A 24,407-nucleotide genomic window follows, 5' to 3' on the forward strand; every position below is an offset into this window, starting at 1 on the left:
GTGTTTGTTTTAGTTGATCCTCCCTTGTAGACAGAATGAGCAGCATCATGAGGTCTGCAGCTCATTTAATGGCTCTGGGTGTCATTAATGATCACTGGAGGTGATGCAGACGTTTTTTTAGTTAAATTGTGTCGATTTCATTATTATTTATTTATTATTAAATAATTTATTAGCTTATTTCAGTGAAGGTGATGTTATGATGCCGATAGCAGCATAACATCAGTGACATTTAAAAGCTGTAACGCACTTTCAAAAATAATTGTGATGCTTTCAGTTTTTGATTCAGCTTTATTTAGCTGTTACTATAGCAACAACTATTCTTCTTGGGATCCACATCAGCTGATTGCTTCAGATGAAACACATATTTTTGACTGGCTGATTATAAAATGACGGCTGTCAGATGAAGCAGTCAGTGATAAATGTAAAATATGATAATTCTGAGTGTAGAAAGAAACTGAGATGAAGCACTTGGTTATTTTTTTTAAATAATGGAATTAATGAGTTAGTTAATTTTTGTTAACTTCTGTTATCTTTCTTTCAGCAGAAAAAGTGATCTGTGAAGATGAGGAGCCTTCTGGTTGGACATGACCACCTTCACTTTTGCTGAGTCAGCGGTGAGCTACAGAAGTTTGAGTACAGAGGTTTAAAGTGGTTTTTCAAATGTAAAATCCTTTTTAAACTATAAAATATTAAACATTTTTACAGTTTAACATCGTGTCGGGTCAAAGGTTTCCTCCCTTTTCAGGCTGCATCCCAGGTTTTTTACTTCCAAGTAGAGCCAGCATTAGAGGAAAAAAAAATCACAAAAATAGAGCAGAGTCGTTGGCAGTTGGTTTACTGAACAAAGAGTTTATTGAACAAAAAGTTTATTGAACAAAGAGTTCAATAACACACAGAAAAAAGGTAAAGAGGAAAAAGCGAAGCTTTTGTTCCTTAAGCAGATCCAGGTGATAGAAGCAGGCAGAGATGAAAAGCTCTCAGGCTTCTGAGAGCCTCAGTTTCTCTCTCCAAGGGAGGTCTAATCACTCCCTTATTATTATGTCATACGTCCTGATCTTTTCCTAATTGTGTTTTATATATAAATGTTTCTTAGAGTTACATATTTTGAATACATTTGCTTGCTTTTATTTAAAATCTTAGCCCCTCTATAAGGCTTTATGAAATTAGAGGCTAGAGTGGCCTGACCTTTATTGAAAGTTTTGCTTGACCTATTACATTTATCCAGCCCTCTTGGTAATTTTCCTTTCACATGCTACATGTGATGCTTAGCATTTCTTTGACAGCTCCATTACCTCATCTGTAAAAAGATTACCTCGTGGAAAATCTCCAACTCCCCTAACCCGGCTAGTCCTTGAAAAGCATCAAGTTCTTTTGATTTATGACCTGCACAGACTGCACACTGATTCTGCCAGGCAACAAATCCATCCATCCATCCATCCATCCATCCATCCATCCATCCATCCATCCATCCATCCATCCATCCATCCATCCATCCATCCTCTTCTGCTTATCCTGTTCAGGGTCATTTTGTTATGTACAATCATAAAAAAATCAAATCAATAGTCAGTCAGGTCAATAATCAGTAGTCCATTCAAATCAGTAGTGTCTTAGTTCAGCAATCAAACATTTCCATAATCCAGAGTATGCTTACAATCATTATTACTGAAAACATCTTGATTTAAAGTAATCAAAAGCAGTATAATACCCATCAAAAACACTATGTAAAAACATCTCAAAAGTAAAGTAAAAAACATTAAAAAATAGTACATAAAAACATACAAAAATATCCCACAATTACACATTTTAGATACAAATGCAGGGCTTAAATTCTATGGAGGGTCAGGTGTTTAAACGATCATGTTCTGAGTCATATTCTTGGTAATTTTGAAAATTGTGCTCAGACTTGAATGCAGATCCAGACTATCATCTGTGACTGCGGAAAAGGAGAGTAAACCATTATCAGAGATTAAACTGGGTTCTTTCTCACTCACTGGGAGTGACAAGCAGGGATCTGTTCTTTGTGTGAATCTTTGTGTGTTCAGTAAGTAGGGGTTATATAAAAAGAGAAAATGTATTTAAAAATTATTAGTTCATATTTTCTAGCATTAATCAAAACCAGCCTTACAAGGTGCTTTATAAAAATATATATTACACACTAAAATGAAATCAATAAGCACTGGGAAAAGATTATAATAAAAGTCAAAGCCTAAGGATGAATTATAAATACACTTGGCACATCATTTTAAAACAGACCCATGATAGGCTCAAGAACTGACTCAGTAGTTAAACATAAAATAAACCTCAGAAATAAATAAGCCTTTAGCTTATTTTTGATAAAGAAAAAAATATCTTCATTTTGTCCATTTTAAAAATGATTTCAAACAAATCAGATGTGAGTCTTTGTTTTAAATACAGTTTTAGTCCCTCCCTCATCAAGCCAGCTTGTTTCAGACCGAATGTGGTGAGGAGCTGCAGAAAGGCCCAGTATGAGATAAATACAGTGGGTACAGAAAGTATTCAGACCCCTTAAAATTCCACTCTTTGTTTCATTGCAGCCATTTACTAAAATCAAAAAGTTCATTTTATTTCTCATTGATGTTCACTCAGCACCCCATCATTACAGAAAAAAACAGAAATGTAGAAATTTTTTGCAAATTTATTAAAAAAGAAAAACTGAAATATCACATGGTCATAAGTATTCAGACTCTTTGCTGTGACACTCATATTTAACTCACATGCTGTCCATTTCTTCTGATCCTCCTGGAGATGGTTCGACTCCCTCATTGGAGTCCAGCTGTGTTTAATTAAACTGATTGGACTTGATTAGGAAAGGCACACACCTGTCTATATAAGACCTCACAGCTCACAGTGCATGTCAGAGCAAATGAGAATCATGAGGTGGAAGGAACTGCCCAAGGAGCTCAGAGACAGAATTGTGGCAAAGCACAGATCTGACCAAGGTTACAAAACAGTTTCTGCAGCACTCAAGGTTCCTAAGAGCACAGCGGCCTCCATAATCCTTAAATGGAAGAAGTTTGGGACGACCAGAACTCTTCCTAGACCTGGCCGTCCAGCCAAACTGAGCAATGGTGGGAGAAGAGCCTTGGTGAGAGAGGTAAAGAAGAACCCAAAGATCAGTGTGGCTGAGCTCCAGGGATGCAGTAGGGAGATGGGAGAAAGTTCCACAATGACAACTATCACTGCAGCCCTCCACCAGTCGGGGCTTTATGGCAGAGTGACCCGACAGAAGCCTCTTCTCAGTGCAAGACATGAAAAAACACATGAAGGACTCCCAGACTAAGAGAAATAAGATTCTGTGTCTGATGAGATGAAGATTGAACTTTTTGGCATTAATTCTAAGCGGTATGTGTGGAGAAAACCAGGCACTGCTCATCAAATTTGTAAAAAATTCTACATTTCTTTTTTTTTTTTTTTTCTGTCAAGATGGGGTGCTGAGTGAACATTAATGAGAAATAAAATGCACTTTTTTGGTTTTAGCAAATGGCTGCAATGAAACAAAGAGTGAAAATTTAAAGGGGTCTGAATACTTTCTGTACCCACTGTAAGCATTGGGTGGAGGTGACCTGGTCAAGTCTATTTCATTAGTTTTCCATGGTTTATCTTCCATACCACAGAGTCTAAATCTTTGTTTGAAATGAAAAACAATTTGTTTACTGTGATATTTTGTTTGAACAGAAAATACTCCAGGAAATAAAGAAACATGGCTTGTACATCTCAATCAGCAGTAGAGTACGTCAAGAGGGCCAGACGCCACCTGGTGAGAACTTTGAAGGGGCTCACTGTGATTGTGGAGAACCTGTACCAGAAAGGAGTTTTCTCAGAGGAAGAAGTCAGTAAAATAAAGACAGAGGGTGATGACTTTGATAAAACCAGAAGAATTGTGGACTCTGTCATAAACAAGGGGGAAGCAGCTTCCTATGAGTTTCTCAGGATTATTGACACAACAAGAAAGAGGTCCACAGAGAGGCCCCCACCTTTTCATGAAAATACACAGTTGACTTCCTCGTCACGAGACACGTTTGACCTGAACTACTGGATCAGCTGTTTTTCTTTTAACGAGGACATCAACACGGACATAATACAAGGTATTTTTAAAACAAACTGAAGTGTGTGACACGATTTCATGTTCATCAGTGAAATCAATAAATTACTCTTTTTTTCTTCTCTTACATCATCTTTCATTCAGGCCCTAAACCGTGCCACAGATACCAGCTGAAATTGAAATCAGAGGGTCAAAAGATTTCAGGAAGATCATGGACCAAAAGCAAAGCAGTTGTGTTCAACAAGCAGAGCTCCTTGTCCTACACTTCACTTGTGTTAGACACAAAAGGACAGGCTTCACCATCCAAAATAAAAAAGTCAAAGATCAAGAAAAGCAGGAAAGTTCGTACTAAAAAACTAAAGACCTACATACCTGAGGACAAACCAGGAACTTCCCCTGATGAACTGCTGAAAACATATCAGAAAAACATCCTTTTAGTTGGTAAACCTGGAGTTGGGAAGACGGCTGTGGTCCATCAGATGTTGAAGCTCTGGTCAGAGAAAGATAAGGATCTAGATTACATGTTCTACTTTGACATGAGAGAAACACCCACCATCACAGAGGTCCGTAAACTGGAGGATCTTCTCTTTGGTGTGTTCAGTGAACCAGATGAAGGCAAAGACGAGGTTTTAGAGGACATAAAGAAAAATGCTGACAGTGTTACTTTCATTTTTGATGGAGTCACAGATGTGCCCTCTACATCTGTGGTGTTTAAGCTCATTCAGAAGACCCTCCTACCTGAAGCAAAGATCATCATCACCTGCAGACCAGAGGATGAGTCAGCAGACTTCCTGTTAGATTGGGATTGTCTCAGAGTGGAAGTGAAAGGCTTCAGTGAACAGGGCATCAGAGAATATTTATCCAAGAATCTGAGTGAGGAACACTTGAACCAAGTTTTGTGTAACTTGGAGTTATTCACTCTTTGCCACGTCCCCATGTATGCTCTGATGGTGGCTGCCTGCTTCAGCTTTGAGGGCTCAGATGTCTCTCCACATCCCTGCACAGTTACAGAAATATACCTCAATATCCTCCACATCTGCATTCAGAGAAATGGTTGCAAGAATTTGAAAAATCAAACCAGCCAGTGCAATGCAATCCTGTCTTTAGCTGAGGCTGCTTTTTGTGCAATAGAAGAAAAAAATGTGAACCTATCATCACTGTCCCAGCTTGACAGCTGTGTTCATTTGTCCTTTTTGAATACGCTTCTAATTCAAGTCGGTCCAACTGTAAAGAAAGCCTCGTGTGCCTTTCTCCACTACACAGTTCAGGAGTTTTTTGCAGCGCTGTGGGTCTTGAAGGATCCAGAAAGAACCAGAGGTGTTCTCCAACAGTGTCTCACTGAGGACACGAAACACATGAAACATTTGGTCCCTTTCTTGTGTGGACTGTTGAATGAGAAGAACACTGATTTGCTAGAAAGTCTGATTCCTTCTCAGCAGCTCAGAGACACATCTGGCTGGTTGTTCAAGGACTTGGTGAACACCTTTGTAGATTGTAGTGACACTGAGGACTGTGAAATCGACCTGCTGTTCATATGTCAGTGCCTCTGTGAATCTCAGTCTCCTGAAGCCTGTCTCTATCTTCTGGATAAACTGGACTACGGTTTTGATCTGAGTGGGGAGACTCTTGATCCTCAGCATTGTTCTGCCATCTCCTATGTGATCAGCCAGCATAAGGAGAGGAAAATGCAGCTAAACCTGGAGGGCACAAAGATATCAAACCAAGGACTGAGAGCGCTATTAGGATGTCTCGACAAACTCCAAAGGTAAGGGAGAACATGTACTATTGAAATCAGAAGTTTACATACATCCAGTAAGCCTTTCTTAAATTAAACTGCTGGAAGTCTGTTCCTCTTAAACATCCAAGTGAAGTCCTCCTTGCTTTTTCCCCTTTTTTTTCAATGGTCACACCAATACCTGTATACCTTTCTCCTTTTTGTCACAACTTTCTCACTGCGGTATTGTATCACTTCCTGTTCCTGTTTCGGAGCAGTGTTTTGCTGTCTGTTAGCTGTTATATCTGTATAACTCGATTTATCTGGATAATAACATATTTTAGTGTAATCTTCACCTACTTTAAATAGCATACTCTTTGCTGAATCACCTGTATTCACATTACTCACTTTATTTGTTTTTAGAAATTCGCTAGCTTAGCTCAGCTAGTAGCTTAGCCCTTAGCCGACTCACTACCAGCATGGCTTCTTCTCCTGTCTCTCCTGCACTTTCCTGCTCTGGGTGTCACATGTTTAGTTACTCCTCGGCCTCCTTTAGCAGTAACGGTACTTGTAATAAATGTAGTCTGTTTGTAGCTCTGGAGGCCAGGCTTTCTGAACTGGAGACTCGGCTCCGCACCCTGGAAATTCCTGTATCTAGCCAGGCCCCTGTAGCGGGTGCGGACCATGGTAGCTTAGCCGCCGTTAGCTCCCCCCCAGCAGATCCCGAGCAGCAGGGAAAACAGGCCAGCTGGGTGACGGTGAGGAGGAAGCGTAGTCCTAAGCAGAAGCCCCGGGTACACCACCAACCTGTTCACGTCTCTAACCGTTTTTCTCCACTCGGCGACACACCCGCCGAGGAACAAACTCTGGTTATTGGTGACTCTGTTTTGAGAAACGTGAAGCTAGAGACACCGGCGACCATAGTCAAATGTCTTCCAGGGGCCAGAGCAGGCGACATTCATGGAAATTTGAAACTGCTGGCTAAGGCTAATCGTAGATTTGGTAAGATCGTTATTCACGTCGGCAGTAATGACACCCGGTTACGCCAATCGGAGGTCACTAAAATTAATATTGACTCGGTGTGTAACTTTGCAAAAACGATGTCGGACTCTGTAGTTTTCTCTGGGCCCCTCCCCAATCAGACCAGGAGCGACATGTTTAGCCGCATGTTCTCCTTGAATCGCTGGCTGTCTGAGTGGTGTCCAAAAAACGACGTGGGCTTCATAGATAACTGGCAAAGTTTCTGGGGAAAACCTGGTCTTGTTAGGAGAGACGGCATCCATCCCACTTTGGATGGAGCAGCTCTCATTTCTAGAAATCTGGCCAAATTTATTAACCCTCCTAAAAACTGACTACCCAGGGTTGAGACCAGGAAGCAGAGTTGCAGTCTTACACGCCTCTCTGCAGCTTCTCTCCTCCTGCCATCCCCCCAAAACCCCATCCCCATAGAGTCGGTGCCTGCTCCCAGACCACCAAAAACAAAAGCTAAAATTAGCAAAAAACTATTTAAGCATAAAAATTCAAAAACAATAAATAATACAGCTTCATCAACTGTACCAAAAAATAAAACAATTAAATGTGGATTGTTAAACATTAGGTCTCTCTCTTCCAAGTCCTTATTAGTAAATGATTTAATAATTGATCAACGTATTGATTTATTCTGCCTTACAGAAACCTGGTTACAGCAGGATGAATATGTTAGTTTAAATGAATCAACACCCCCGAGTCACAGTAACTGTCAGAATGCTCGAAGCACAGGTCGAGGAGGAGGATTAGCTGCAATCTTCAATTCCAGCTTATTAATTAATCAAAGACCCAGACAAAGTTTTCATTCTTTTGAAAGCCTGACTCTTAGTCTTGTTTATCCTAATTGGGAAAATCAAAAACCTGTTTTATTTGTTATTATCTATCGTCCACCTGGTCCTTACTCAGAGTTTCTGTCTGATTTCTCAGACTTTTTATCTGATTTAGTGCTCAGTTCAGATAAAATAATTATAGTGGGTGATTTTAACATCCATGTAGATGCTGAGAATGACAGCCTCAACACTGCATTTAATCTATTGTTAGATTCAATTGGCTTCTCTCAAAATGTAAAGGAGCCCACCCACCACTTTAATCATACTCTGGATCTTGTCCTGACATATGGCATAGAAACTGAAGACTTAACAGTATTCCCTGAAAGCCCCCTCCTGTCTGATCATTTCTTAGTAACATTTACATTTACTTTAATGGATTACACAGCAGTGGGGAATAAGTTTTATTACAGTAGAAGTCTTTCTGAAAGTGCTGTAACTAAGTTTAAGGATCTAATTCCTTCATTGTTATGCTCTTCAGTGCCATGTGCCAACACAGTGCAGAGCAGCTACCTAAACTCTGCTCCCAGTGAGGTTGATTATCTCGTCAATAGTTTTACATCCTCACTGCGTATAACTTTGGATACTGTGGCTCCTCTGAAAAGGAAAGCTTCAAATCAGAAGTGCCTGACTCCGTGGTATAATTCACAAACGCACAGCTTAAAGCAGATAACCCGAAAGCTGGAGAGGGAATGGCGTCTCACTAAATTAGAAGATGCTCATTTAGCCTGGAAAAAGAGTTTGTTGCTCTATAAAAAAGCCCTCCGTAAAGCTAGGACATCTTACTATTCATCATTAATTGAAGAAAATAAGAACAACCCCAGGTTTCTTTTCAGCACTGTAGCCAGGCTGACAAAGAGTCAGAGCTCTGTAGAGCCGAGTATTCCTTTCACGTTAACTAGTAGTGACTTCATGGATTTCTTTACAAAGAAAATTTTAGACATTAGAGAAAAAATTATTCATAACCATCTCAAAGATTATTCTTCATGTTCGGCTGCTTTCAGCACTGCTGGTATTTGTTTAGACTCTTTTGCTCCAGTTGATCTTTCAGAGTTAACTTCAATAGTTACTTCCTCCAAACCAGCAACATGTTTGTTAGATCCCATTCCTACTAGACTGTTCAAAGAAGTCTTTCCAATTATTGATGCTTCAATCTTAAAAATGATCAATCAGTCTTTATTAGTTGGCTATGTACCACAGACCTTCAAGGTGGCTGTAATTAAACCTCTACTTAAAAAGCCATCACTTGACCCAGCTGTCTTAGCTAATTATAGGCCAATCTCCAACCTTCCTTTTCTCTCAAAGATTCTTGAAAGAGTAGTTGTAAAACAGCTAACTGATCATCTGCAGAGGAACGGTTTATTTGAAGAGTTTCAGTCAGGTTTCAGAATTCATCACAGTACAGAAACAGCATTAGTGAAGGTTACAAATGATCTTCTTACAGCCTCTGACAGTGGACTCATCTCTGTTCTTGTCCTGTTGGACCTTAGTGCAGCTTTTGATACTGTTGACCATAACATTTTATTACAGAGATTAGAGCTTGCTATAGGTATTAAAGGTACTGCACTGCAGTGGTTTGAATCATATTTATCTCATAGACTCCAATTTGTTCATGTAAATGGGGAGTCTTCTTCACACACTAAGGTTAATTATGGAGTTCCACAGGGTTCTGTGCTAGGACCAATTTTATTTACATTATACATGCTTCCCTTAGGCAGTATTATTAGAAAGCACTGCATCAATTTTCATTGTTATGCAGATGATACTCAGCTTTACCTATCAATGAAGCCAGATGACACACATCAATTAGTTAAACTGCAGGAATGTCTTAAAGATATTAAGGCCTGGATGACCTCTAATTTCCTGCTTCTAAATTCAGATAAAACTGAAATTCTTGTTCTCGGCCCCACAAATCTTAGAAACATGGTGTCTAACCAGATACTTACTCTGGATGGCATTACTTTGGCCTCCAGTAACACTGTGAGAAATCTTGGAGTCATTTTTGACCAGGATTTGTCCTTCAATGCACATATTAAACAAATATGTAGGACCGCTTTTTTGCATTTTTGCAATATTTCTAAAATTAGAAACATCCTTTCTCAGAGTGATGCTGAAAGCTAATTCATGCATTTATTACTCCTAGGCTGGATTATTGTAATTCGTTATTATCATGGTGTCCTAAAAGCTTCCCTGAAAGGCCTTCAGCTGATCCAAAATGCTGCAGCTAGAGTACTGACAGGGATTAGAAAGAGAGAGCATATTTCTCCCATATTGGCTTATCTTCATTGGCTCCCTGTTAAATCTAGAATAGAATAGAATTTCCTTCTCCTCACATACAAGGTCTTGAATAATCAGGCTCCATCTTATCTCAAAGACCTCATAGTACCATATCACCCCAATAGAGCACTTCGCTCTCAGACTGCTGGCTTACTCTTCTGTGGAACCAGCTCCCAGCTTGGATTTGGAAGACAGACACCCTCTCTATTTTTAAGATTAGGCTTAAAAATAGAGAGGGTGTCTGTCTGCTGGGGGGGGGTTCCCATAATGCACTGTTTTTTTTTTTTCATTCACCTTATTTACTCTGTTTATACTCCACTCTGCATTTAAATATTAGTTATTACACAAACAACACATATGAAAGTCTGAGAAATCAGACAGAAACTCTGAGTAGGGACCAGGTGGACAATAGACAATAACAAATAAAACAGGTTTTTGATTTTCCCAATTAGGGTGGACAAGACTAAGAGTCAGGCTTTCAAAAGAATTAAAACTTTGTCTGGGTCTTTGATTAATTATTAAGCTGGAATTGAACATTGCTGCTACTCCTCCTCCTCGACCTTCGTGGTCGACAGTTACTGTGACTCGGGGGTGTTGATTCATTTAAACTAACATATTCATCCTGCTGTAACCAGGTTTCTGTAAGGCAGAATAAATCAATATGTTGTTCAGTTAGTAAATCATTTACTAATAAGGACTTGGAAGAGAGAGACCTAAAGTTTAATAATCCACATTTAATTGTTTTATTCTTTGGTACAGTTGATGAAGCTATATTATTTGTTTTTGAATTCTTTAGGCCTAAATAGTTTTTTGCTGATTTTAGCTTTGTTTTTTGGTGGTCTGGGAGCAGGCAACGTCTCTATGAGGATGGGGTTTGGGGGGATGGCAGGAGGAGAGAAGCTGCAGAGAGGCGTGTAAGACTGCAACTCTGCTTCCTGGTCTCAACCCTGGGTAGTCAGTTTTTAGGAGGGTTAATAAATTTGGCCAGATTTCTAGAAATGAGAGCTGCTCCATCCAAAGTGGGATGGATGTCGTCTCTCCTAACAAGACCAGGTTTTCTCCAGAAACTTTGCCAATTTTATAGGAAGCCCACGTCGATTTTTGGACACCACTCAGACAGCCAGCGATTCAAGGAGAACATGCGGCTAAACATGTCGCTCCTGGTCTGATTGGGGAGGGGCCCAGAGAAAACTACAGAGTCCGACATTGTTTTTGCAAAGTTATGCACCGAGTCAATATTAATTTTAGTGACCTCCGATTGGCGTAACCGGGTGTCATTACTGCCGACATGAATAACGATCAGGGGTGGACTGGCAATCGGGCGTACCGGGCATTTGCCCGGTGGGCCGACAGTCCTCAGGGGCCGATGCCGTTGGATTTTTTTTTTTTCTTCCCTTTTTTTTTTTCCTAAGAGACTGGCCCACAATTTAGAGGGGGCAGCCCATTGGCCCATCTTCAATATAGACAGTGGACAGAACCAATCAGGATATAGGATGAAAGCGGCCCCACCCTTTCTCTGCGTGGTGCAGAACACTGAAACTACTCCCGCTAGTAGTTTCAGAGTTGAGCGCGTGTGTTAAAGGAGAGGCAATATGGATTAACCAGAAAGGAGGTGCGGAGAAGTTACGTGTGAAGAAATTGAAGAGTGTCCCTGTAGATGCTACAAAATGTGTAAAGATCACAGACATGTTCGCTGCTGTAGCCTCCACGTCCTCTGTAACAGCAATGCTGCAGTAACAGCATTATTGTGGGGTCTTTACCTTACACTATAAACTAATTTAATGAGTAGGCTACACTCTAATATTTCTGTCTCTGCTGAAAAGCTAATTCATGCATTTATTACTTCTAGGCTGAACTATTGTAATTCATTATTATCAGGCTGTCCTAAAAGCTCCCTGAAAAGTCTTCAGATGATCCAAAATGTTGCAGCTAGAGTGCTGACAGGGACTAGAAAGAGAGAGCAGATTTCTCCCATATTGGCTTCTTTTCATTGTCTCATAATACCATATCACCCCAAAAGAGCACTTTGCTCTCAGACTGCTGGCTTACTTGTGGTTCCTAGGATACTTAAGAGTAGAATGGGAGGCAGAGCCTTCAGCTTTCAGGCGCCTCTTCTGTGGAACCAGCTCCCAGCTTGGATTTGGAAGACAGACACCCTCTCTATTTTTAAGACTAGGATGAACGATGGGTTTTCTCTGTAATTATTGTGGGGTCTTTACCTTACAGTATAAAGTGCCTTGAGATGCCTGTTTGTTGTGAGTTGGCAATGTATAAATAAAATGTAATTGAATTGAAAAATTGAATTAAAAAAGGCTGAAACTGTAATATCTCTTAAAAAAAGAAAAAAAAATCAACTTTAACCCTCCAGCATTAATAACAATTAAGTTTAGGGGACAGTGAAGTGGTATGAAGGGGGCCCCAAATAAAATATTGCTTAGGTCCCCTTCAAGGCTTGGGCAGACTCTGCTGTAGGTGAAGACAGCAGCAGTGTGATGAGCAATGGCGATTGATTAATATCAATATTTATTTACATTTGCATAGTTCCCCAAATCAGGCAGCAAACGGTCAAGGCCGAGAAGTGTTGGATGAGCAGCAAGTGTCCATTTTAGGCTGCATCATAGCATTTTAGATATTAAGGTTAAAGGTGTCCTGAAAGGCTGCACAGTAGTTTGAATTTGTAGCCTCTGTGCTGGTTAAACATGTTTTAAAAAGCCCTCAAGCAGGTGAAATAACAGATTTTAAAAAACTAAATGATACATCAAAGCTTTGCAATTTAAGCATTACTAAAGTAAGTTTAAAAAAAAAAAAAGTATAAAAGTATTATTAGCAAAAGGTATGCCCACACTGAATAAGAGTAAAACAGTGTCAAATGCTTCTAAGACATAATTGCGGGCCGGTCTAAGCCAAAAATGCCAGGGACGATTTTTTTGTCCCAGTCCAGCCCTGATAAGGATCTTACCAAATCTACGATTAGCCTTAGCCAGCAGTTTCAAATTTCCATGAATGTCGCCTGCTCTGGCCCCTGGAAGACATTTGACTATGGTCGCCGGTGTCTCTAACGTCACGTTTCTCAAAACAGAGTCACCAATAACCAGAGTTTGTTCCTCGGCGGGTGTGTCGCAGAGTGGAGAAAAACGGTTAGAGACGTGAACAGGTTGGTGGTGTACCCGGGGCTTCTGTTTGGGCCTTCTCTCTCTCTGTCTCTCTCTGTCTCTCTCTGTCTCTCTCTCTCTCTCTCTGTCTCTCTCTCTGTCTCTCTCTCTGTCTCTCTCTGTCTCTCTCTCTCTGTCTCTCTCTCTCTGTCTCTCTCTGTCTCTCTGTCTCTCTCTCTCTGTCTCTCTCTCTGTCTCTCTCTCTGTCTCTCTGTCTCTCTGTCTCTCTCTGTCTCTCTCTCTCTGTCTCTCTCTGTCTCTCTGTCTCTCTCTGTCTCTCTCTCTCTCTGTCTCTCTGTCTCTCTCTCTCTCTGTCTCTGTCTCTCACTCTGTCTCTCTCTCTCTGTCTCTCTCTCTCTGTCTCTCTCTGTCTCTCTCTCTCTCTCTGTCTCTCTCTGTCTCTCTGTCTCTCTCTGTCTCTCTCTCTCTGTCTCTCTCTCTCTCTCTCTGTCTCTCTCTGTCTCTCTCTCTCTGTCTCTCTCTCTCTGTCTCTCTCTCTCTGTCTCTCTCTCTCTCTCTCTCTCTGTCTCTCTCTGTCTCTCTCTGTCTCTCTGTCTCGCTCTGTCTCTCTCGCTCTGTCTCTCTCTCTGTCTCTCTCTCTCTCTCTCTCTCTCTCTCTGTCTCTCTCTCTCATTGGCTCCCTGTTAAATCTAGAAAAAATTTAAAATCCTTCTCCTCACATACAAGGTCTTGAATAATCAGGCCCCATGTTATCTCAAAGACCTCATAGTACCATATCACCCCAACAGAGCACTTCCCTCTCAGACTGCTGGCTTACGTGTGGTTCTCAGGACCCTCACTGTTTTTAAGATTAGACTTAAATGTTTCCTTATTGATGCTGGGGGGTTCCCATGATGGTGGGAGTGTTTCTTTTCTTTCACTCATTTTTACTCTGCTTATACCCCACTCTGTATTTAATCATTATTTATTATTAATCTCTGTCTCTCTCCCCTCAGCCCCAACCAGTCACAGCAGATGACCCCCCCTCCCTGAGCCTGGTTCTGCTGGAGGTTTCATCCTGTTAAAAGGGAGTTTTTCCTTCCCACTGTCACTAAGTGCTTGTTCATAGGGGGTCGTTTGACTGTTGGGTTTTCTCTGAAATTATTGTAGGGTGATTACCTTATAATATAAAGTGCCTTGAGGTGACTGTTTGTTGTAATTTGGTGCTATATAAATTAATTAATTAATAAAATAATTAAAATCCAGTGGCACCAGGCAAGAATGGTCAAACTCACATTTAAAACTAAGAGTTAGTGTAACTCCCTGGAGTAGAAGAGGTTTGCCTCTATGGGACTGTAAAGTCACTGAGAGGAAGAGTTTGACCGTTCTGTGGACAGAAGCTGAGACTCCCAGCTTTACCTGTGTGCATCAAACAAGGACTTCTGTGCAGGAACCATAGCTCTGTTTGGAGACCTCAGTGTTCACATTGGTGTTGATGGACAAACTTTCAGGGGGAGGAATAGCCTGCATTTTCTAAACCATTTTTTGTGCTATGTGAATTTTGTCCTTCTGTAATGTATTGCGCAGCCCAAAGTCCTGAATAGATTAAAGCTTCAGCATCACTTGTATGCAAATTTACATTTCAAAACTGGGGTAATTTCCTTCTTAAATACTTCCCAAAGAGGGGATCAGGGCTTTTCCTTTCAGTCTATACATGTCAACAGCATGATTGCAGTGAACTGCTTGTTGAAATGTAGGAACTAGAATGAAAAGAACAGGTTAAATCCATTTTGGTATGAATCAACAGAACAGACTTCACAGTTATTAACAGCTGATTACTTGTCAATTAATTCAAAGTTCTCTAATAAATGTCCAATTGTAGGAGTCACGTCTTGTCACGACAGATGTGGACCATTTGTCTTCTCAGTGAGGAGCAGGTGGATTACATCAGCCTACTTCACTTCACTGAGAACCAGCTGCACCTTTCAGTCAACAGTAAAACACAACTCTATGAACGAGCTGCAAAAGTCCTGCAGAAAAGTGCTGAGAAGCTTAAAGTCTACCTCCACTGGGATCAGAGAAGTTCTGTTTGCCCAACTGTGAGCGAGTTCCTCTTACAGTGTTTACCCTGCATCCACTCACTCAGGTATAATCTATACACACTAAGCTACATATGCCTAGTTCAGACCTACATCTGTGTTTCATCTGTCTTTACCTTCCAAATGTGTCATTTTAACAGAAATTATTAATGCAATTAAAATACTAATTTTAACTATATATTTTTTATCCAGTTTCTGTCGGTCATCAGAAATTCTCTCACATCAAGCTGAGTTCTTGATGAATCTCTTCATTGGAGCAGCAGAGAGAGAACAGCAGACAGGAGAGAAGATACTGGAGCTGTTATCATCAGCGTGCAGATATGAAACATTAATTTGTAACAACAGGGATAAAAAATGTCAGTGTGATTTCCTGCTGGATCTGTACTCCCATGCAAAGGACCATGAGACTCAGACAGGTCTGAGTGTCCTTCCATCATTACAGTCAGTTCTTCCAGCTCCTGCAGTCTGGTTCATAAACCTCTCAGAGAGAAAGGCCTCCATCCTCCTGGAAGTGCTGAAACTCCAACCAGAGAAGAAACAAGTGGAGCTGAGAGGCTGCTCACAGGAAGAGAGTGAAGTGAGGAGTTTCCTGCAGTGTCTGCCTTATATCTCACAGCTCAGGTAAATCACACATATTGTATTCGGCAGCTCAGTGAACAGTGTTTATAGAGAACATGTATTTGCTGTATGCAGTTTGTTTTCATCACATGAGCATGATGGTTCCTCCTCCTCACTGACCTGTGCTCACACAGCACATAACAGTGTGACCTGAGTCTCTGAGGTTTCTCTCAGCATCTCAGCTCTTCTCTTTTAGACTCTCTATTGTGAAAAGTGTTCTCACAGTCTGATCTGAATTTCTTCACTATTAAAGACAAAATGAAAACATGAAGAATCTTTAAATATGTAACACTGACAGGAAAACTGTCTGTAATTAAGTGTGAAATGGTTCATAGCACTTAAACACATCTCATCATTTGAAGAAGTGCATTGCAGTCATTGTTATATTAATATGCAGTGTTTAAATGTCTATGACCACCACCCAATGGAAAGTTTGTTACAGCTGCCATAAATCAACATTATTGTAATTAAAAAATCATTTATTTTATAGTAATGTTAATGCACCAACTCGTCCATTGAAATTATATGTTTTTGCATTTTTGGCCACAGCGGCTTTTTGTGACAGTGGAGAGAGACAGGAAATGGGGGAAAGATACAGGGAAGACAGGCGGGCAAATAGGTGACGGGCCGGGACGCGAACCCACGCCGCCCTCAACGCAGCGTGGCGTGTGTATGTGGTTGCCGGCTTCACCACTAAGCCATCCAAGCGCCCCAAAATAACATGTTTAATGCTAAAATATAATTACAAAAAAAGTACAAAAAATAGTGAAGCTTATTATTTTTGATTAAGAAGCCAAATTACAGTTATTGTTTTTACACTCCTGAGCAGAGAAATTAGTTTTAGTGGTTAAATGGTTTTGCTTGATTCATTTCTGACTTCACATGCTGTCTCAAATTTGGGTATAAAAATGTAATTTTATACTTTTAATTGCTGATTAGATAACTACATAATTTTGATTTTAAACATGTTTTTGAAAATTTTCTAAAATATTTGTTTCTTTGTTTTGTGACAGGCAGTTTAATTAATTAGTGAAGCACTGATGTTGAGATCAAATCATCACTAAATGTTTCCTTCTTATTGTTACAGTGTTGATCGTTGGAGGTCACATGAAGAAATGAGGTTCTTTGTGAATCTGTTCTGTGCAGCAGCAGAGAGAGAACAGCAGACAGGAGAGAAGATACTGGAGCTGTTATCATCACTGTGCACATATCAAACATTCCCTTATACTGACACAGACATGGATCCGTGTGATTTCCTGCTGGATCTGTGCTCCCATATGAAGGACTATGAGACTAAAACAGGTCTGAGTGTCCTTCCATCATTACAGTCAGTTCTTTCAGCTCCTGCAGTCTGGTCCATAAACCTCTCAAAAACAAAGACCTCCATCCTCCTGGAAGTGCTGAAATTCCAATCAGAGAAGAAACAAGTGAAGCTGAGACGCTGCTCACAGGAAGAGAGTGAAGTGAGGAGTTTCCTGCAGTGTCTGCCTTATATCTCACAGCTCAGGTAAATCACATGTTCTTCACATGAGTGAAATATCAGTAAGAAAAGACGTGCTGTGAAAGGAAGTGATGGAAATAACTGAAGTCTTCAAACTGTAACCAGATTGTGATATCCAGCTGCAGCAGACTGGAAACAGAGCAGGCCTCTGACTTAATTAGAAAATGAAATGATGTGAATAATAACACTGTAGCTCAGTGACATGTCAGTCCTGTTCATACATCCCCATAAAATATAAATCCCAGGATGAACTTGGAGTTCAAATTAATTTTGGCTTTTTTAATAACACAGAAACTTCAGGAGAAAATCAAACAGCCTGTAAACATCTGTGTTCACTGAGAAAGTGTCAAACATTGATTTAAGTTTAATTTTCAAAAACACATTAAAGTAAAGTTACATTACTGAGTTTTTCAGTTAAATAATTACTTCCATTAATTATTGACATGAAGCTGCACTTTGACTGAACTTTACTGAGGATGATGATGATGATTGTAGCAGCTCTATAGTGAGCAGCAGATGAAGATCTCAGACAGCAGAGTCTTCATCACTTTGTGTGTCCACCTGCAGATGGAGAAGATCTGCTCTAACAGGATGAGTGTTTGTGTTGTAAGAGTGTAAAACAGTGTTGAGCTGCTCTGATGGAAGATGTGTTTAACATGTAGCTTCATCATGTACAGGAAGGACATGGACCAGATGGAGTCCATCAGTAGTGTGTGGTTGTGTTTACGCAGCTAAGATCAAATCATCACTAAATGTTTCCTTCTTATTGTTACAGTGTTGAACCTTGGTGGTTAAATGAAGAAATCAGGTTCTTTGTGAATCTGTTCTGTGCAGCAGCAGAGAGAGAACAGCAGACAGGAGAGAAGATACTGGAGCTGTTATCATCACTGTGCACATATCAAACATTCCCTTTTACTGACACAGACATGGATGATGAATATCAGTCTGATTTCCTGTTGGGTCTGTACTCCCATGTGAAGGACTATGAGACTAAATCAGGTCTGAGTGTCCTTCCATCATTACAGTCAGTTCTTTCAGCTCCTGCAGTCTGGTCCATAAACCTCTCAGAGACAAAGACCTCCATCCTCCTGGAAGTGCTGAAACTCCAACCAGAGCTGAAACAAGTGGAGCTGAGAGGCTGCTCACAGGAAGAGAGTAAAGTGAGGAGTTTCCTGCAGTGTCTGCCTTATATCTCACAGCTCAGGTAAATCACATGTTCTTCACATGAATGAAATATCAGTAAGAAAAGACGTGCTGTGAAAAGAAGTCATGGAAATAATTGAAGTCTTCAAACAGTAACCAGATTGTGATATCCAGCTGCAACAGACTGGAAACAGAGCAGGCCTCTGACTTAATTAGAAAATGAAATGATGTGAATAATAACACTGTAGCTCAGTGACATGTCAGTCCTGTTCATACATCCCCATAAAATATAAATCCCAGGATGAACTTGGAGTTCAAATTAATTTTGGCTTTTTTAATAACACAGAAACTTCAGGAGAAAATCAACCAGCCTGTAAACATCTGTGTTCACTGAGAAAGTGTCAAACATTGATTTAAGTTTAATTTTCAAAAACACATTAAAGTAAAGTTACATTACTGAATTTTTCAGTTAAATAATTACTTCCATTAATTATTGACATGAAGCTGCACTTTGACTGAATGTATACCGAGGATGATGATGATGATGATGATGATGATGATTGTAGCAGCTCTATAGTGAGCAGCAGATGAAGATCTCAGACAGCAGAGTCTTCATCACTTTGTGTGTCCACCTGCAGATGGAGAAGATCTGTTCTAACAGGATGAGTGTTTGTGTTGTAAGAGTGTAAAACAGTGTTGAGCTGCTCTGATGGAAGATGTGTTTAACATGTAGCTTCATCATGTACAGGAAGGACATGGACCAGATGGAGTCCATCAGTAGTGTGTGGTTGTGTTTACGCAGCTGAGATCAAATCATCACTAAATGTTTCCTTCTTATTGTTACAGGGTTGATCGTTGGAGGTCACATGAACCAATCAGGTCCTTTGTGAATCTGTTCTGTGCAGCAGCAGAGAGAGAACAGCAGACAGGAGAGAAGATACTGGAGCTGTTATCATCACTGTGCACATATCAAACATTCCCTTTTACTGACACAGACATGGATGATGAATATCATAGTGATTTCCTGTTGGGTCTGTGCTCCCATGTGAAGGACTATGAGACTAAAACAGGTCTGAGTGTCCTTCCATCATTACAGTCAGTTCTTTCAGTTCCTGCAGTCTGGTTCATAAACCTCTCAGAGACAAAGACCTCCATCCTCCTAGAAGTGCTGAAACTCCAACCAGAGAAGAAACAAGTGAAGCTGAGAGGCTGCTCACAGGAAGAGAGTGAAGTGAGGAGTTTCCTGCAGTGTCTGCCTTATATCTCACACCTCAGGTAAATCACATGATCATTAAGAAATGTAACTGTGACATCATTAATGGTTGTGTGTTTCTAATTTTACCTTAGAACATAATATGGTTTGTAATAGCTGTAATGATGTATCTCAGGCTGTGGTTTCATCTTCTCTGTGTTTTAGTGCTGGTCCAGAGTTCTTCCAGAGAGTGTGTACATCCATCTCTGTCAGATCCAGAGAGGAGGCCCAGCAGCTGGAGTCTCTGCTGCAGCTGCTGGGGTTCCAGCTGCTGTTAACAGGAGACTTAGACAGGAGAACCTGCTGCTCTGTGGACTCAGTTCTCAAACTGTGTGGCTCTAAAGTGGATCTCATCCTCACACCCAGCAGGATGTCTGTCAGAGGAGCCGCTCTGCTCTTTAGACACACAACACAACTACACAGTCTGAGGCAGGAGTTTAAATCATGGCTCTCTCTTGTTCTTATAACACCATTTATCTGCTGTCCACTCTGAATCTTTATCTGCTCATCATTTCTGCTCTTCTCTCTCTGATCTTCAGGCTTTCCATCGACATGTCCTTGCTGCTGTGTCAGTGGGTAAGAAGAGGCAGAGTGGGCTGTCCACTGGCTGTTGAAGAGCTTTCTCTGGTGCCTGAGAAAGTCCAACCATCAGAGAGAGTATTGCTGAGGGCTGTCAGTAGTTTGGCCTCCCTGCTGAGATCCTGGACAGTCAGACGGTTAGACCTGACTGAGACCTGCATCCCTGCTCAGAGACTCATGACACTGCTGCTCCATGATGGTCCTCTAACAATCAAGTAAATGTCTTTCCTGAACTCTGTGAACCAAACAGAATATAGATTTAAGAGATGATTATTATTCTTTATTCTGATCTCTGCAGACTGAGTGAAGAGAACTTCCAGCAGCTTCTGGTCCTCCTCCATGAAGTCCAGGACAAGAACTTGACTTTGTCCTTCTTGAGTAAGGTTGGTGGAGACCTGAGCTCCTGCTGTCTGAACTGGGAGCTTCTTCTCTATCTGCTGCAGCAGTGGTCAGCTCAGACCATCACTGTGGACCTGAGGAGGAACCTCTTCTTACAGGAGGAGACCACACGTCTGCTTCCTTTTCTGGACAAGATCGTGTTTAGAAGGTGATGAATTTAGTTTGATCTTCTACCAAATACACAGTTTATCCTGTTTAATCATGAGTCTCATCTTTAATCAGCAGTTTATGTTTTCAGGCCCAGTCCCAGCTTTGTGATGACCTCCATCAGAGAGCTCCACAGAGCTCATGCCAGTCACGCTGTACCCAGTTTACTGAGGTCATTTGATCATGTGATCAACCTGAGCTGCAGAGAGCTGGACTCAGTGGACTGTGCTGCTCTGATCTTCATCCTCAAACATGGAGACAGAGTTAAACTGAACCTCCTGTGGACCTCCATACCAGCAGAGGGAATAGAGTCCATCCTCTTCATGCTGCACAGAGTTTCTGATCTCAGGTCAGATATCAGTGCTCGTTTCTCAGAGCTGCACCTGAATCAGTGCTGCACCTGTATCAGTGCTCCACCTGAATCAGTGCTGTACAACACACTGGACTTTATTCAGCCTGTCAGTTGTTTAAACTGTGGTTATATTTTCATATTTGTCTCAGTGATGACTGCAGCTCATTGTTGACATGTTCTTATATATTTATATGGAGCCTGTTCAGGGAGGTTTCTGTGGTCTGCTCTTAGATCCACTGAGCTTTGGTGTTGTGTGTCACATCCTCCTCCAATATACTCTCCCAGCACTGCTCTGTCTCCAGCCTTGGTGGGGGTGCTGGTCTCATATTGTTCTCCTGCCACTGAGAGTCCACCTTAGATGGTTCATTGGAGAACATCTGGTTTATTCTCACAGCTGTTCTGTCTCTGCTATACCTCTTCAAGCAGCCAGCCAAGGCTGTGAGTCTTTGCTTGGCAGTCTCTAAGGCCTCAGGTATCAACAGCCTGTTGTACTTCTTAGTTTCTCCTTTCTTCTTCACACCTTTCTGCACCTCTGACAGCTGGCTAACTTCCCTCCGTGCTGCCCTGAGCTTAGCCTCTAGTCTTCTTTTGCATGCAGGGCACTGCTCCATGAGGCGTCTTATCAGATCCTGAGTATCAGTGCTGATCAACTGATTGATTTCAGTGATGAAGTAAGGACTGTCCACAGTAGACTTTCAGAGGGTACTTCATGTAGTCTTGGTAGTCAGCTTTGAGGGGTCCAGGTTTCCATCTTAGCCGTGATCTCATCTATTCAGAGTACAAGGTTTTCTTTAGCACTCGTCCTGAGTCACTGCAGCAGTGAGACCAGGCTCACTCCCAGTCATTTATTAATCTGAACAAAGCAACAAGAGAGTCAAAATAAACAGAAGTTTAATGTCTTTTGATTTACACCATCGTCCAAAGTGCCTACTTATGACTTTTTAAAGCACATATAATCAACATTATCTACAGCACTCTGTATCTGTAGGTTTCCTGAGGACAGAGTTACACTTCATCATTGCTGACAATGATGCCTTTGATGTGATTATAATGCAATAAATTCTGGACAACACAGTTATCAGATAAACTGAGTCCTGATTCATTTTAGTAGCTGTAAACCTGGGCTCAGTGTGACTCTGATTAACAGAGCAGTGCATAAATCCACCAGCTGATTACAGTAGTCTGTTTTACTGGGCGCTCCTCCTGCTAGTCTATACTGTTATCAGATGTAGTCTCAAAGATCAGTGATGTTTATCTAACCCAGCAGTTTGCTTGCAGCCTCTGTGATTTAGTTTTTCTTTCTCCATCTGTTTCCTTGCAGTGTTGACAGGAATCAGCTGCTGAGGTTCATCCGCTGCTGTGCTGCCTGTGACGCCCAGCAGGAGGCAGCGTCAGGCCTGCTGAGGACTCTGCAGCACAGCTTGGATCTGTCCTGCTCTGGATCTGAGCTACCAGAGGAGGGTCAGACTGAGCCTCTGAGTCTGACTGCTGATGACTGCAGGGCCGTCTCCACCGTCCTGAGACACAGCAGCCGGGACACACAGCTCGACCTGCGAGACTGTGAGGTGGAGGACAGCGTGCTGGACCTGCTGTTTCCCGTCCTCCACAGGGTCCACCTCAGGTGGGAAAGAAGAACCTAAACCAGAGAGAAGCTCGTTCACGTTGGTGCTGATGCATCCTGACAGTTTCTCTCTGCTCTGTTTGTCTTGTTTAGAGTCAGTAAAACTGTCCTCCTCCAGCTGCTGTCTCTGGTTCCTGTGAACACTGAGGGGGACACAGCGAGGCGGGCGGAGTCCCTGTGCAGAGCCCTGGGTGGAGAGCTGGATCTCAGCCACACCACCCTGGATCAGAGGGCCTGTGGGGCTTTGGTCCAGATGCTGGACTCGTGTGAAGGGCTGACAGAGCTGGACCTCAGTCACTGTCAGCTCACTGACCAGCTGCTGCTCACTCTCATCACACATCTGCACAAAGTCCAAGTCCTGGAGTGAGTGTCGCACTGATCCTTCTCTGGGAGGCACCAACAAACATCAGCCCTGCTCACACACACTACAATAATATGATGTGCAGAGAAATTAGTGTCACGTGTTGTGTTTGTGTTACAGTCTGAGTCACAATCAGCTCACTGATGCTTCGACTGCTGCGTTACTCCAGCTGCTCTCCATCAACCCCTCCATTGACTGTGTGCAGTGAGCCAACATGAATCAGTGCAGCATCAGTGAAGAAGCTTCTCCTCAGACTCTCAGAGGAATCATTCTCAGTCTGAGCTCACATCAGTTCATGTTTTGTGTCACTGAGTGACCTTTGCCCTCTGCTTCGGTCTCTTTCTAGACTCTTCAGCAACAACATCGAGCACAGAGCAGCCTTTAAGGAACACGAGCAGTTTGAGATCTGGTGAAGTCGTCGTCATCATCAGGGAGTCGTTGGTTCCTCTCGTCATCGTTACATTAAAGTATTGGGTGGAGAGCAGACACTGATGCTGCCCTCATACATTAATGTATGACATCAACATTAGATCAGACAAGTTCTGATGACTACATTAGATATTTTAAATATTGTGATTAAGAAAACAGTTATTTCAAATCAAAGATCATATCTTCCATCTTTGTATCTGAAGTGTTGCAGACTTTTGTTTTATGGAGCTCTGATTCCAGCTGACTGTCATCCTGATGTTTACACATTAGATTGTTTGGTTGTGATTGTGACTGAATTATTTCCTCACAGTGAAACAAAGAGAGACCATCACAGTGACATCAGTGAGCCGACCTCACTGAGTTTATGGAGCTTTGTAATAACTGCAGGTCTGCATGTTTCAGCTAAAACTGAGTAATTTATAACGACTTCTCAGAGTAATGATGTAATAATTAACATGTCAGTATGTTCATGCTTATTGGTCCATTTAAGTTTGTTCCTTTTCTGTGACAATATAAAGAGAATATTGATAAAAATGGTTAAAAGCATAAAGTCTGTTTTCTGAAATAAAAATGCACTAAAATTTCACACTATGCATTTTCCTGATGGGAATCTCTCATACTTTAAGGGTTTTGTTGGGTTATTTTGAAATTTCTGCTTATTATGATTTATTTTATATCTGTTTATTATTGTTACTTTAGAGTTTGGACTGAGTTTTGTAATTGTAACCCTTTTAAAATATGTTCATGTAAAATATAATGGAATAAATATGTTCATGGCTAAAAAATAGTATTTGTTGAAAATGTATTGAATAATTTGATTTTGTTTAATAAGAAAATGACAAAAGTTTTGTGTATTTATTTCATTTGTATGACCTGTAACCTTTTGTGGAAAGAACCAATCACATCT

General features: G+C 41.2%; 2 protein-coding genes across 2 annotated transcripts; both read left to right on the forward strand.

The window, feature by feature from the left end:
• Window positions 1–3,721: 3,721 nt before the first annotated feature.
• Window positions 3,722–17,227, forward strand: LOC115798350 (nucleotide-binding oligomerization domain-containing protein 1-like). The gene is made up of 5 exons (XM_030755180.1): window positions 3,722–4,106; window positions 4,208–5,828; window positions 14,882–15,145; window positions 15,291–15,719; window positions 16,804–17,227. The coding sequence occupies exons 1-5, from the start codon at window positions 3,722–3,724 to the stop codon at window positions 17,225–17,227; spliced, it is 3,123 nt and encodes a 1,040-aa protein (XP_030611040.1).
• A 2,803-nt stretch (window positions 17,228–20,030) lies between these two features.
• Window positions 20,031–24,130, forward strand: LOC115796610 (protein NLRC5-like). The gene is made up of 7 exons (XM_030752979.1): window positions 20,031–20,406; window positions 20,490–20,738; window positions 20,829–21,086; window positions 22,411–22,710; window positions 22,804–23,073; window positions 23,192–23,275; window positions 23,418–24,130. The coding sequence occupies exons 1-7, from the start codon at window positions 20,057–20,059 to the stop codon at window positions 23,482–23,484; spliced, it is 1,578 nt and encodes a 525-aa protein (XP_030608839.1). The 5' UTR covers window positions 20,031–20,056; the 3' UTR covers window positions 23,485–24,130.
• The last annotated feature ends 277 nt before the right edge of the window (window positions 24,131–24,407 follow it).

Source organism: Archocentrus centrarchus, chromosome 2 (assembly GCF_007364275.1).
Source record: "Archocentrus centrarchus isolate MPI-CPG fArcCen1 chromosome 2, fArcCen1, whole genome shotgun sequence".
Lineage (NCBI taxonomy): Eukaryota > Metazoa > Chordata > Actinopteri > Cichliformes > Cichlidae > Archocentrus > Archocentrus centrarchus.